This window comes from Nilaparvata lugens, chromosome 3, assembly GCF_014356525.2.
Source record: "Nilaparvata lugens isolate BPH chromosome 3, ASM1435652v1, whole genome shotgun sequence".
Taxonomy (NCBI): Eukaryota; Metazoa; Arthropoda; class Insecta; order Hemiptera; family Delphacidae; genus Nilaparvata; species Nilaparvata lugens.
This window is the reverse complement of record NC_052506.1, coordinates 64,310,089-64,325,597: the sequence shown is the minus strand read 5'-3', so window position 1 is coordinate 64,325,597 and position 15,509 is coordinate 64,310,089. Positions and strand designations below refer to the sequence as shown.

Sequence of the window (15,509 nt, the reverse complement as noted above, 5' to 3'; positions counted from 1 at the left end):
CAACTGATGACTTTTACTCATCACAATGTAGCGGGAAATACTTTCATGATGAACCAAACATCAATCCTTAAAAAGAAAAATATGGAATGCATGATACGGTATCTTATCATTTACTTGTGTCCGAGGAATAAATTGCTGTTAAATTAGTGTGGGATGATTCTAAATATCATGATAAAGGTGAAAATCATAATTTCAATCCCACATTTATTTCGAATATCAGCTATTGTTGAATCATTTGAAATTTTCTTCATCTCCCATGAAGCCTGCAGAGTAGTCTTAATGCCCTTCGCATAGAAGTTATCCATGAGAATCTCCCTCATAATGGGAACAGGTTGGCAATAAATGAGAAGCATAGATGAACTTCATTCATTTATTTATTAATTCATCATTGATTGATTTCATTGAATATCATAATGAGTAATATTTTCTCTTTCCAAAACCGCCAGAAAGGATTTTAAAGATAAGATCTGAGGCTTGAATAAATTGTGAAAATACAGTTCTGCAAGATTCGTTAATAATTCTATTCTGTTGAAAAAAGAATTCAATCACTTGGAGAATGAATCATAACAAAATGTGTATTTTGTATGTTGATGGAGTCGCCCACTTGAGAAATCTCACACATACAAAGATGGTGCAGATAACATCATAACGTTTATTGCGGCGAAAGTAAATTATATTTTAGCTCTGGTGCTTATAAATATTATAGAAGTGAAGGTGGGAATCGTGCTCAAAAGGAGAGATATGAAGCAACGAATAGCGGAGCAGAAATCTGTCCCTCGATCATAAAAAGTTTTCATGGCAGTTGTTATTTCTTTTATTGTTGAGCATGAAAGCCAAAGGAGTACAAGAAACAGCATAGATAGATACATAAAATAAACTATTATCAGTATAATATGCCGCAAAGTTCATAACACTGAAATGGAAAGCCTCATCTTTCAATGTTTATGAGTTTTGTTTTGATTAAGTATTGGAGTGAGAATTCACTCATAACTTTCACACAAAATATTGAGTTGTAAAAATGCTATTTGAGTGATGAAGCTATTGATAAAGTTACGACTACACGCCTTTTCATGAAATCGCTGTTGCGATTCTATGCCTGGGTTTCAAAACTGCATCATTGCTTCTCATATTATCATCATCTACTTGTTTTCAATTATACATTAAAATACAGAGCCTTGTCATTTTGTACGTGTATAATTCCCATTCCATACATTGAGACCATGGAAATTGTGCGATTAAAAACTCAGTATAGAACATAACATACAGAGTGGGTGAAAAGTCCGAGAACAACTTAATATCTCATACACAAAGGTAATTTGATGGTGGATGTGATTGGGGATCCTACTCAAATTGAAAATACAACTTTACTATGACTTTAAAAATCTGGTCCGCCATTTAAATGCAACTTATTTTTTCAATTATGAAGGTGGTCATGCGATACATGATTTTGATGCGGAATTTCAAGAAAAAATGAATGGCGAGAACCGCACATCGACATCTCAAACAGTTCAGAAGATATACACTTGAACTTATCACTTCTTTCACCTATTAGACAAATATTTGTAACCAACGATATTTTAAACCAACGATGAGTTCGGTATAACATTTTCGAACGGAGATTGATTATACTTTAATATAGACCAATAAACATTATTGTAGAAGCACTTACAAAGCTAAAAACAAGTTCTTCGTTCCCTCGGGCTCCTTTTGACCACTTATTGGGAATCATTGATCCAGATAAATATGCAGAAAGATAAATTTCAATTTCATTGTCTTCCCTTCTTCAATTTCCGATGAGAGCGATTGATTAATTAATGATTAATTGTTGATTCTTTGGAGATTTAGCTTTCAGGTTACGTTATCCACTTTTCATTTCAACTCAATTTATTATCTACCATTAATTGTTTGAAGTTCCAAAACTATATTGATAAAAGTATCTTACTATAATATAGTAAGAATAAAGTAGAATCTTCTATATCTATAAAAGGCTAAGTCCCGACAGACTGAAATCACACCACAGCCCAAACTACTGAGCCTAAAAACTTCACATCCACTAAGAGAGGATTTTCAGAAATTTGCCTCTCTGAGGGAGCTGGGGCCCCCAAAAAATTTTGTACTTTTCAACTGCTCATTGCACAGCATAGTCATAAGGGAATTCTTTATTCAGCTACGAAAAAAAATAGATCTATGTAGAAAACATCCAATGAGGAGCACAGGGAGGTTCAGGTAAGGGCATTTTTCGAAAATTTTCATTTTAAATCACACTACTGCTCAAATTAATTGGCCTATAGACTTAAAACTTTGCACAAAATATTCTTCAAACATGCTTGACGCGCAATAAGAACGGATTTTGGGATATTTTGCCGCTATGGGTTTCAAAGGATAAAAAAGGATCCTATTAAGTTAGCTCATGAACATGGTAAGGTGAACGCCATATGGAACTGAGATAATTGACACATGACATTCTAACATATGTTGTAATCATTGGAAAGCTTAAAATAATCTTATCAATCAGCTGATCGAACTAATTTTGCGTTGATCGAGTGCGCGAGCTTGCCACGTTTTGTGTTCTATTGTTGTAAGCTTGGCCAATTCGGTTTGCACCTTCTATCAGCTGTATAAAAATGGAGTCTCATCACCACCTCCGTGAAAAAGCAGTATTGCATTCGATGACTCACTGGAACCTCATAGAATTCATAGTATTTCTGGTGATTGAGCCATTTTTCAGCGTATACTATTAATAATGAAGCTTTATTTACAACTAGCTTACCTGGCCAACTTCGTACCGCCGAAAGTCAATGTATCTCATGTCTCACTTTACTTTATTTGGTGGATCATGGAATTTATCTGACAATCAATATTTTCATTTACATCTCAATACGGACTTCCTATGTGCTTAGTCATGCAGCATTCATTTATTCCGAAAACATATTCTTCAGTAAAGTGTTGAATTAAAAAAGATATATAGGTTAAATCAGTGTTTCAAAGATAAATTCAATGTTTTCATAGTTGTTGATTGTCAACAGATGGTCCAGGAAATATGCGATGTACGATGAATCACACAGAATTCCATATTCTGTCAATCTTACATTTGGGAAGCTGAATTCAAAAGAATTGTAAATTATTCTGTCATTCTTCAGTAATTAATGAATGCAATATGAGCAACTCTCTTTCATCAGGTGAATAATTTTTTTCCAACATTTTTCAGTTTTTCAATGATAGGGGAGTGATAGTAATTTTTTGTATAGGTCTTCAAAGGAACCATTATCTACATCTGGTACCAATCAACTACACTTCTACTCCAAACTACCGTTTTAATACCGGTACACAATCAATCACCGGGTGACGTGTTTATTACAGCTGGTATCTTCAGATGCTGAATCATATCAACACAATATATGACCTTGAATCATGACCATCTTTCCGTTCTTCGGTAGCCGCTCGGCTGACAATTTCGAAAACATAGGTCTATAAAATGGATTAATAAATAATTATTATTAGCCCCTCTATTGGAATTTCTGTTCAGAAACTATCCCCAATATTCACGCAACATATTCATGAGGTATCATGCCGTTATGTCAAGTAGTTTTCAAGTCTATAGGAAAAAACAAACAAACAAACAAACATACATTCATTTAAATACATTATATAGATTTACATTCGGTTCAAACTGGAGCCTCTCTGAATGGAGGTAGAATGATAAGGTTGACAACTTTCAGTTCTGTTGTTTTAACATTTTTTTCTCAAATAACTTTCAAAAAGTCCATGTAGGAATATCGATCAGTAAAGTGTTTAATTGAAAAAATTGATAGGTCATGTTGACTACTTTGACATTTGAACATTTGAATATTTAAACATTAAAATATTTAAACATTTAAACATTTAAACATTCAAACATTTAAACATTTAAATATTTAAACATTTAAACATTTAACATTTAACATTTAAACATTTAAACATTTAAACATTTAACACATTTAAACATTTAAACATTTAAACATTGAACATTTAAACATTAAACATTTAAACATTAAACATTTAAACATTTAAACATTTAAACATTTAACATTTAAACATTTAAACATTTAAAACATTTAAACATTAAACATTTTAACATTTAAACATTTAAACATTTAAACATTTAAACATTTAAACATTTAAACATAAACATTTAAACATTAAACATTTAAACATTAAACATTTAAACATTAAACATTTAAACATTAAACATTTAACATTTAAACATTTAAACATTTAACATTTAAACATTTAAACATTTAAACATTTAAACATTTAAACATTAAACATTTAAACATTTAAACATTTAAACATTTAAACATTTAAACATTTAAACATTAAACTTTAAACATTTAAACATTTAAACATTTAAACATTAAACATTTAAACATTTAAACATTTAAACATTTAAACATTTAACATTTAAACATTTAAACATTTAACATTTAAACATTTAAACATTTAACATTTAAACATTTAACATTTAAACATTAAACATTAAACATTTAAACATTAAACATTTAAACATATTTACATTTAAACATTTAAACATTTAAACATTTAAACATTTAAACATTTAAACATTTAAACATTTAAACATTTAAACATTTAAACATTTAAACATTTAAACATTTAAACATTTAAACATTTACATTTAAACATTTAAACATTTAAACATTTAAACATTTGAACATTTAACATTTAAACTTTAAACATTTAAACATTTAACATTTAAACATTTAAACATTTGAACATTTAAACATTAAACATTTAAACATTTAAACATTAAACATTTGAACATTTAAACATTTAAACATTTAAACATTTAAACATTTAAACATTAAACATTTAACATTTAAACATTTAAACTTTAAACATTTAAACATTAAACATTAAACATTTTAACATTTGAACATTTGAACATTTAAACATTTAAACATTTAAACATTCAACATTTAAACATTTAAACATTAAACATTAAACATTTAAACATTTAAACATTTAAACATTTAAACATTTAAACATTTAAACATTTAAACATTTAACATTTAAACATTAAACATTAAACATTAAACATTAAACATTAAACATTTTAACATTTAAACATTTAAACATTTAAACATTTAAACTTTAAACATTTAAACATTAAACATTAACATTTAAACATTAAACATTTAAACATTAACATTTAACATTTAAACATTTAAACATTTAAACATTTAAACATTAAACATTTAAACATTTAACATTTAAACATTAACATTTAAACATTCAAACATTTAAACATTCAAACATTTAAACATTTAAACATTTAAACATTTAAACATTTAACATTTAAACTTTAACATTTAAACATTAAACATTTAACATTTAAACATTTGAACATTTGAACATTTGAACATTTAAACATTTAAACATTTAAACATTAACATTTAAACATTTAAACATGAATGAATTTGATTATGAATGAATTTGATTATGTATGAATTTAAATGTTTAAATGTTTAAATACTATTTAAACATTTAAACATTTAAACATTTAAACATTTGAACATTAAACATTAAACATTGAACATTTAAACATTAACATTTAAACATTTAAACATTTGAACATTTAAACATTTAAACATTTAAACATTTAACATTTAAACATTTAACATTTAAACATTAAACATTAAACATTTAAACATTTAAACATTAAACATTTAAACATTTAAACATTTAAACATTTAAACATTTAAACATTTAAACATTTAAACATTAAACATTTAAACATTTAAACATTTAAACATAAACATTTAAACATTGAAAAATTTGAACATTTAAACATTTAAACATTAAACATTTGAACATTAAACATTTAAACATCAAACATTTAAACATTTAAACATTAAACATTTAAACATTTGAACATTTAAACATTTGAACATTCTAACATTCAAACATTTAAACATTTAAACATTTGAACATTTAAACATTTAAACATTTAAACATTTAACATTTGAACATTTAACATTTAAACATTTAAACATTTAAACATTTAAAATTTAAACATTTAAACATTTAAACATTTAAACATTTAAACATTTAAACATTTAAACATTTAGACATTTGAACATTTAAACATTCAACATTTAAACATTTAAACATTGAACATTTAAACATTTAAACATTTAAACATTTAAACATTTAAACATTGAACATTTAAACATTTAAACATTTAACATTTAAACATTTAACATTTAAACATTTAAACATTTAAACATTAAACATTAAACATTTAAACATTTAAACATTTAACATTTAAACATTGAACATTTAAACATATAAACATTTAAACATTTAAACATTAAACATTTAAACATTTGAACATTTAAACATTAAACATTTAAACATTTAAACATTTAAACATTTAAACATTTGAACATTTAAACTTTAAACATTTAAACATTTAAACATTTAACATTTAAACATTAAACATTTAAACATTTAAACATGAATGAATTTGATTATGAATGAATTTGATTATGTATGAATTTAAATGTTTAAATACTATTTAAACATTTAAACATTTAAACATTGAAAAATTTGAACATTTAAACATTTAAACATTTAACATTTAAACATTTAAAACATTTGAACATTTAAACATTTAAACATTTAAACATTTGAACATTTAAACATTTAAACATTTAAACATTTAAACATTTAAACATTTAAACATTTAAACATTTAAACATTTAAACATTTAAACATTTAAACATTTAAACATCTAAACATTTAAACATTTAAACATTTAAACATTTAAACATTAAACATTTAAACATTTAAACATCTAAACATTTAAACATTTAAACATTTAAACATTTAAACATTTAACATTTAAACATTAAACATTAAACATTTAAACATTTAAACATTTAGACATTTAAACATTTAAACATTTAAACATTTAAACATTTAAACATTTAAACATTTAAACATTTAAACATTTAAACATTTAAACATTTAAACATTTAAACATTAAACATTTAAACATTTAAACATTTAAACATTTAAACATTCAAACATTTTAACATTTAAACATTTAACATTCAAACATTTAAACATTTAACATTTAAACATTTAAACATTTAAACATTTAAACATTAAACATTTAAACATTAAACATTTGAACATTTAAACATTTGAACATTTGAACATTTAAACATTTAACATTAAACATTTAAACATTTGAACATTTTAAACATTTAAACATTTAAACATTTAAACATTTAAACATTTAAACATTTAAACATTAAACATTTAAACATTTAAACATTAAACATTTAAACATTTAAACATTAAACATTTAAACATTTAAACATTTAACATTTAAACATTAAACATTAAACATTTAAACATTTAAAATTTAAACATTTAAAATTTAAACATTTAAACATTTAAACATTAAACATTTAAACATAAACATTTAAACATTTAAACATTTGAACATTTTAAACATTTAAACATTTAAACATTTAAACATTAAACATTAAACATTAAACATTAAACATTTAAAATTTAAACATTTAAACATTTAAACATTAAACATTAAACATTTAAACATTTAAACATTTAAACATTTAAACATTTAAACATTTAACATTTAAACATTTAAACATTTAAACATTTAAACATTTAAACATTTAAACATTTAAACTTTAAACATTTAAACATTTAAACATTTAAACATTTAAACATTCAAACATTTAAACATTAAACATTTAAACATTTACACATTTAAACATTTAAACATTTAAACATTTAAACATTTAAACATTTAAACATTTAAACATTTAAACATTAAACATTTAAAATTTAAACATTTAAACTTTAAACATTTAAACATTTAAACATTCAAACATTTAAACATTTAAACATTTAAACATTTAAACATTGAACATTTAAACATTTAAACATTAAACATTAAACATTTAAACATTTAAACATTTAAACATTAAACATTCAAACATTTAAACATTTAAACATTTAAACATTTAAACATTAACATTTAAACATTAAACATTAAACATTTAAACATTTAAAATTTAAACATTTAAACATTAAACATTTAAACATTTAAACATTTAAACATTTAACATTAAAACATTTAAACATTAAACATTAAACATTTAAACATTAAACATTTAAACATTTAAACATTTGAACATTTAAACATTTAAACATTAAACATTTAAACATTAAACATTTAAACATTTACACATTTAAACATTTAAACATTTAAACATTTAAACATTAAACATTAAACATTTAAACATTTAAACTTTAAACATTTAAACATTTAAACATTTAAACTTTAAACATTTAAACATTGAACATTTAAACATTTAAACATTTAAACATTTAAAATTTAAACATTTAAACATTTAAACATTTAACATTTAAACATTTAAACATTTAAACATTTGAACATTTAAACATTTAAACATTTAAACACTTAAACATTTAAAATTCAAACATTTAAACATTAAACATTTAAACATTTAAAATTTAAACATTAAACATTTAAACATTTAACATTTAACATTTAACATTTAACATTTAAACATTTAAACATTTAAACATTAAACATTTAAACATTTAAACATTTATACATTTAAACATTTAAACATTCAAACATTCAAACATTTAAACATTTAAACATTCAAACATTAAAACATTCAAACATTTAAACATTTAAACATCAAAACATTTAAACATTTAAACATCAAAACATTTAAACATTTAATCATTTGAACATTTAAACATTCAAACATTCAACTTTAAACATTTAAACATTAATAGAAATGCCAACTTTTCGACTTGAATCTTAGACCTCACTTCGCTCGGTCAATTAAAAGTATGAAGATATCTAAACTTTTATTCACAAAAATTTATCAAATTTCATAGAAGAACAAAGAATTAAATGTTTTCTGAGTAGTAGTCAATGGAGATCATGACTGATTTCTTTGAATGAGCCTAGATTAGTTTCGATATTGATATTGTCTGATATGTTTGATTTCATGAAATTGTAGTATACAAAAGATATAAATATTATTGTTGTTTGTTTTTTCTAGGGCGTTTCAAGGACAGTCTGCACAAGATCTATAAAGAGTCAAAAGGTGAGTGCCCTTCCAATATTAAATATGAGATTTCTCACAGATGCAATTTCCATTTTGAATTATACTATCATTATCGTTAAGCTGAACCCCTTTACACAGACCTAGGTTGATACCTGCTTTACTTGCGATAGATTAAAAGTTAGTATACAATCTGGTAATCCAGCAGCCAAATTAGAACAGGAGTTGCACCACCGCCGTGCTGAAGGTAGTACAACTGCAATGAACAATGACATTAAAAATGAAAAAAACTTCTGATGCTCATGTTTTATCTTTTGACTTGCAACAGTAAATGTACCTACCTCAGCTATCTCATACAGAGATGTATTACTCACAGCAACTAGCATGTTGTAACTTGGGGATACACGATTCATCAGCCAATCAAGGTTGTATGTTCTTGTGGTCAGAAAACCATGGCGGTCGGAGGTCTTTGGAAATCACATCCTGTATTTACCAGTATTCAACATCTCAATGTAATATTGGTAACAAAAGAAAGCTAATACTTTGGTCTGACAATTGTAGCGGCCAAAATAAAAACCAGTATATGATTAGTATGTACCTGACTTTTAATAGCTACTAGTAAGTTTGATGAAATCATCCACAAGTTCCCTGTAAGAGGCCACACTTTTTTAAGCTGTAATAGAGACTTCGCAATAATTGAAAAACGAAGAAGAAACTGTTCTCCAAACACATTGATGGACTTGGTTCGAATTATTACAAGTGCAGCACAGAAAAACCCATTCACCTGCACAGTAGTGGAACAATTTCACATCTTCAAGGAGATGTCACATGCATTCCTGGATACAAAGGAGTTGGGGATTTCAAAAGCTTCGCAGCTTCGCTTAACAGCTGCTGAATTTGGAAGTGTCGGTCATGATATCCAAAGGTGCATCAGAAGCAGGCTGATGTGATCCAATTAGAGTGATCAAGAATGGAGTGAGTATTGAACATTCTCAGCGTCTATAGCTTCCTTCAACAAGGACAAGATGGGGACTTCCAGTGAAGAAAAAAAAGATATTATCAAGATGCTCCCTTACCTGAAGCCAGAAGCACTCGAATACTTTGAGAATATACTTGCAGAAGCTCCACCAGGGGAACACCGAACTGAACAGGAATAATAGAGCAACAGTTGCATGGTGGCACTTTCAACGTTATGACTGGCACTTCATGAAAGACAGTCTCATTTTTAATTTTATAAGGTATTAACCTTCAAATAATTTATAAAAAAATGAATTTACAATTTTACAAGCGTTGAAGAGTGATATTATGTGTTAGAAGTACAATAAATATTTGGTTTTGCACAGGGAATTGTTTTTTTGGCCTCCTGAAAAATTAACTTTTTGGTACTTAAAACCTTATGGAAATGCACGCTTCGTATATTCATACCCATAAATATGAGAACTTTCATATATTTATCCATTTTCTGTGTGGTCCATGCCCTCCCAGGAGCAGGCCGTCACAATGTGAATAATCAAAGCTTCGGCTATGTGATGAAATTGCTGTGAACAATGGAGCAGCAGGGTTTGTCGGTTGTGTTGGTAATAAACCTGTGCAGTTTGTTGCTTGGTATAAATCTTTGGCTTGACGCCAGCCGGCTGAAAACATCATCTAATTCTCATCTCATTAAAAATTCTGCCCGAAGTCGCGTCTCAGTGCGCTGCGCCTCTCCTATTATGTTGATTTCGCTGGCGATGACTCACTGGGTAATTAAGATTCATGAGAGAGGGAGCTGGCTGAACAACATCACAATACAACCGTCCATTCAAATAATCAATCATAAATAACAGCGCGGATCATACAATTGCACACCCATTGTTGAAATATGCTGTAAGGTGAGGCAGTCTGAAATATTATTTTCATTTCCAAAAATTTCCATCCCTCATTTTCCAAAGTAGAAGGTTCCTTGACAAATACTGTGAATTCTTTCTCCGCAGAATCAGTGATTTGATCAGGTTTTTCAAACTATGATCAATAAACCATGAACGATTAAATCTTCCTACTTAACAAATCATCACACTTATGACATTTTTTTAGGAATGCGAGAGAGCAAAGGAAGTAATTATTGAAAAAACCTGAGACTATGAATTCGTGGGAATTTCAGGAGAACTCTTTTGCGGATGAATTTGCTCATCAATATATCCGTAACGAGCTGATTTGTCAGAATCAATCAATCGATTCCACCTAATAGTTGATTCAGCTGTAGCACTCAAAAATAATGTTTGTGCTTCTCATCACAATGAAAAAAGAGCATATTTTTCGGATTGAAAAAGTCCAGCAACCTCGGTGGTGGAATTAATTATTCATCACAATAAGCTCCAGTTATAATGAAAAGTATGTATGGAATGTGGTGAAAAAACTCTCAGACATCGATGAATAAAATATTGTTCAATAGGAACAATAGCCTACAGCCTATACGAAAGGCATGAAATACAATTCGTTCTGGTTCATTAGGAATATTCTTCTGAATCATAACAGCAAGATTCCCATAAAATAAATTACCAGGGAATCCTTATGAAACGTTAATATGGAATCTATAATGTAGATGGAATTCATTGGAATTTGACATTGCTGGAGTTTAAGGAATAGAATGGAAATATTCATTATTAGGTGAACTTAGAACTAAGTCCACTCAATCATTAACCCCTGTAATTGATTAGATAATTAATAATGAACAAGAATGACCTTAACGGTTTGATGAACATTGTGAATACTGGACTATTGAGGAATTTATTGACTGAGCGAAATGAGATCTTAAGGTGCGTACAGACTTTCGCTCTGCTCCGCAACCGAACGTCACTCCAGCAGAGCGATTGATGATCGACCGGCGAGCAACAGTTGTTCGACCGGGGAACGCGAGAAGATCTAACATCTTCCGTAACGTTCATGATGGGTGCGTGGGTGGAGCGACTGTGGTTCGATGGTGGTACGAGGACGGTACGAGGGCGGTACGAGGGAGGAGCGTGCTCGGTGCGGGTTGGAAGCGCGAATATGTGTACGCAGCTTAAGATTCTAGTCGACGGGTTTGCTTTCCTCTTTATGTATTTTTGTCCATATGTTTATCATGTTTGTATTTCTATGGATGAGGCCTTTAGAGGGATGGCAGAGGCGAGAGGTTCCTGGAATCTTCTGGTAAACAAGACGTAGGCGGCTGGGGGGCCTCTGGATCATTCCAGTGTGTTCCAGTTTTGATCATCGACCAATGGCAAGCGCGTTCTCGAACCTTCTGGTGGTTTCCATGCTCTGCAATTGGTTGAACGTGGACGGATCGCCACACCTTCAGACCCTTCTGAAGAGATCTGTATGAGAAGTTAACACTGTATTCTTAACACTTCGAGATTGTTCTGCAGAGTCTATAGTATATAAATGGCGCGTGTTGCAGTCGGCGAGTTAGTTGAAAAACAACAGTCGTATTATTTGCTTCTTCTCATCGTGACAGACTAGTGATAAAGTGATAATAACCGTGACAGAATAGTGATAAAGTGATAATAGACTTTTGTAGTTGTTTTGGCAGATATTATTTCTTGGTGACAATTATTTGTATACAGTTATTTATCTTAACGTACGCTTGTGATAAATCTTTGTTATTTATTAGGTAGTTATTAGTTTATGGTTGCTTCTAGTTTACCTCCGTGTGTTATCAGTAATAAATCTAATCTCTTTGATGATAGTAGTTGTTTACATTAGAAGTCGATATACCAACACAGCCATTAGTCTCGTTTTCACACAGATATTTCGCAGACACGTCAGGTCAGGACAGAATTTACTATGATGAACAGTATGGGCAGAGGAGGTTGTAGTTTATAACTGCGCGAGGTCTACTGTCTACAAAACAGTCCACAAGACTAACTAGTTAGCAAGGAACCTAGAAAACATTGTATTCTAGGTACATTGCTAGTTGGTATAAAATCAAAGATGATGAGGGTTCAGATGATGATAACAATACGGTAATTGCTATGAACAGAACTATGAACTCTTTGCAACTATAAAACGATTTTCAGTCTCATTCCGAGTTGATTTATGATTTTCCTGTGAGTCCTCTCAATTATGCCTGGAATATGATTTTATCACCTCATCAGAGCTCTCTTTTTCCAACAGTCAATGTTGGAGAAACTCTAATCAAAGTTTTTCTGTTTGTGAGATAAAGACTACTTATTGCAGGCTCACAAAACTGTAGGAAGAGTCTCACTGTTCAGAAAACCGGAAAAGCCCTCATGAAATTAATGAGATTTGAAGAAAACCAACTATGATCAAAATAAGGAACAAAGAGCTGAAGCACAGCGGCACAGAACTCGCTGTGTACGGCTGTTTCTCTTGCCACGACCATTTTGTTGTCGAGGAAGCAGACTACTAATTCCGATTCGGTCCCGTCCTGTAATTAGCACCGCACTGCCAGACTTCTATCTCTTCACCTTCTCTTCTTCGTCTCCTTCTTATTCTCCACAAAGAGAACAACAGCAATGCGAATGCCGCCTCCGGTTTTCTGTTTAATCTTTCCTTTATTCTAATAAAAATTTGCAGTCACCACCACCATCGTCTCCACTTCAATATTTTCTCGAGTATTTTTCGAGAGAACTCAACCTGCCTCCAGGCGTGATGAGAAATGAGGAAAACTGTTGTGATCTGATTCTTGCATGAATCTGCAACTAACTGTGAGTGAGCAGGGATGAGATTTAGAATCGGGATACTTTCTTGAAAGCGTGTGCGGGAAATGCACATTTATCATATCAAGGAAACAGGCGCGATGTAGAAGGAGGCGCGATTGATATAGAAGCAGGCGCGATAAGACATTATAGTAGCCTACTATGAGTTATTCAGATCAAATATCAACCTTCCATCTGTTGTTCTGCTATGGCAACATAAGGTTTAGCTGATAATCCTATTATTATGCCTAATAATACCAAATTGAGGCATTGCAAATAATGATGGATATAAGGAATAATGATTGAGGAAGAGGTTCCAAGAAAAGCCATAACTAGAAATATTGACAATGTACTTTGAATGGAAATTATTGGTGATGAAAAATTTTCTCATGAATCGAAATCAACAAAGAAGCTTATAAGAAAGCAATCACTGGAATGGAAATTTACAATATATTTTTGATAGAGGATGTGCGTATTTTCCCCCCTTGTTTCCTTCTATTCTTATTTCATTTCCTATAATTATGTTCAGTGAATGTGAGTAGCCTAGGAAAAAATCTTCCTTGAACACCAGAGCTCTCCAAAAAATCTGGTTTGGCACACTCAGACTCACACTACTTTCCTTGCCAAAATAACTCATTTCTCACCAACTCGTGCTTTACATCAGAGCTCTTCCGTTGAAGTAATAATTTTACTCAATTTTTACCCTACACAAGGGTACACTGAGGAAGTGAGTGCCTCACTGAAGAGTTATTTCCCCAGCATTGTGATGTTTTCAGACGTACATTCCTCGAAATTCGTGACCTCTACTCTTTTATGATAATTAGCTGATCAGCTATAATTATATCAACTGATATCATTCGTGATTCGTGATAATGAGATGTTCTATTGATTCGATTTATAGTGTTTGGGTATACAGTGCCACAGCATACCTTTCGTGGCATTCTTATCAATTACCTCTCGAATAGAATATTATTTAATTTCGCTTTTGGACACTTCATGCCACTGTATACCCTCAGTGTAACTGGAATACCCTTCTAGAGTGTGAATGTAATTTACTGCTTTATTATTTGATTTTTTGAACTCCAATTTCTTCATTTCATCTTTATTTATTTCAACTCAATTCTCAGATACGGGAGGCCTAAACGCTCGCTCACCCTTGATTCCTCTAATGACAAATTGTATAATGATGAAAATTTTTTATAAGTAGTGTAGCGGACGCTAAACACTGAATACGGATACCTTAAAATTATTACCTGTGAAGAATGAGCATACAAAATCATACAGGTCGAGCAAAAATCCCGATGTAGATAATTTACGGGACTGCGTCTCTAATAAGTTCTGAAGGATTAAAAATACGGTATTTGGACCAAATATCGTTCAGAATATATTTCGAGAACAGAGTCTTGTCGGGTTTTAAGCTCTATTGTAGGAATTTATATGATCTATGGCTGCCACTGCTGTACAATTGATGAATTCGCTCCAAATTCGAGGTAGGTAACAGATAAAAGCTGATATATGAGCAGGTAAGGACAAAGAATAAATATCTCGATCTGACCCCACTCGCTACATCCACTTAGACCTGTTCCAATATCCAGCTTGATTCAATTATTCCAATGATCGTATTCGATCGGTTCTTGATGATATAGAACGTATCAGACACAATAATTGACAGGCTTAAGAAATAATCGAA

General features: G+C 29.2%; 1 protein-coding gene across 2 annotated transcripts in view; it reads left to right on the top strand.

Moving 5' to 3' along the window:
• Positions 1–15,509, top strand: part of LOC111052206 (limbic system-associated membrane protein) — a 353,095-nt gene that overhangs the window by 70,486 nt on the left and 267,100 nt on the right. For both annotated transcript variants that reach the window (XM_039424316.1, XM_039424318.1), the window contains exon 2: positions 9,138–9,182. In XM_039424316.1, coding sequence (XP_039280250.1) covers positions 9,138–9,182 — 45 coding nt within the window. The remainder of the gene's footprint in view (positions 1–9,137; positions 9,183–15,509) is intronic.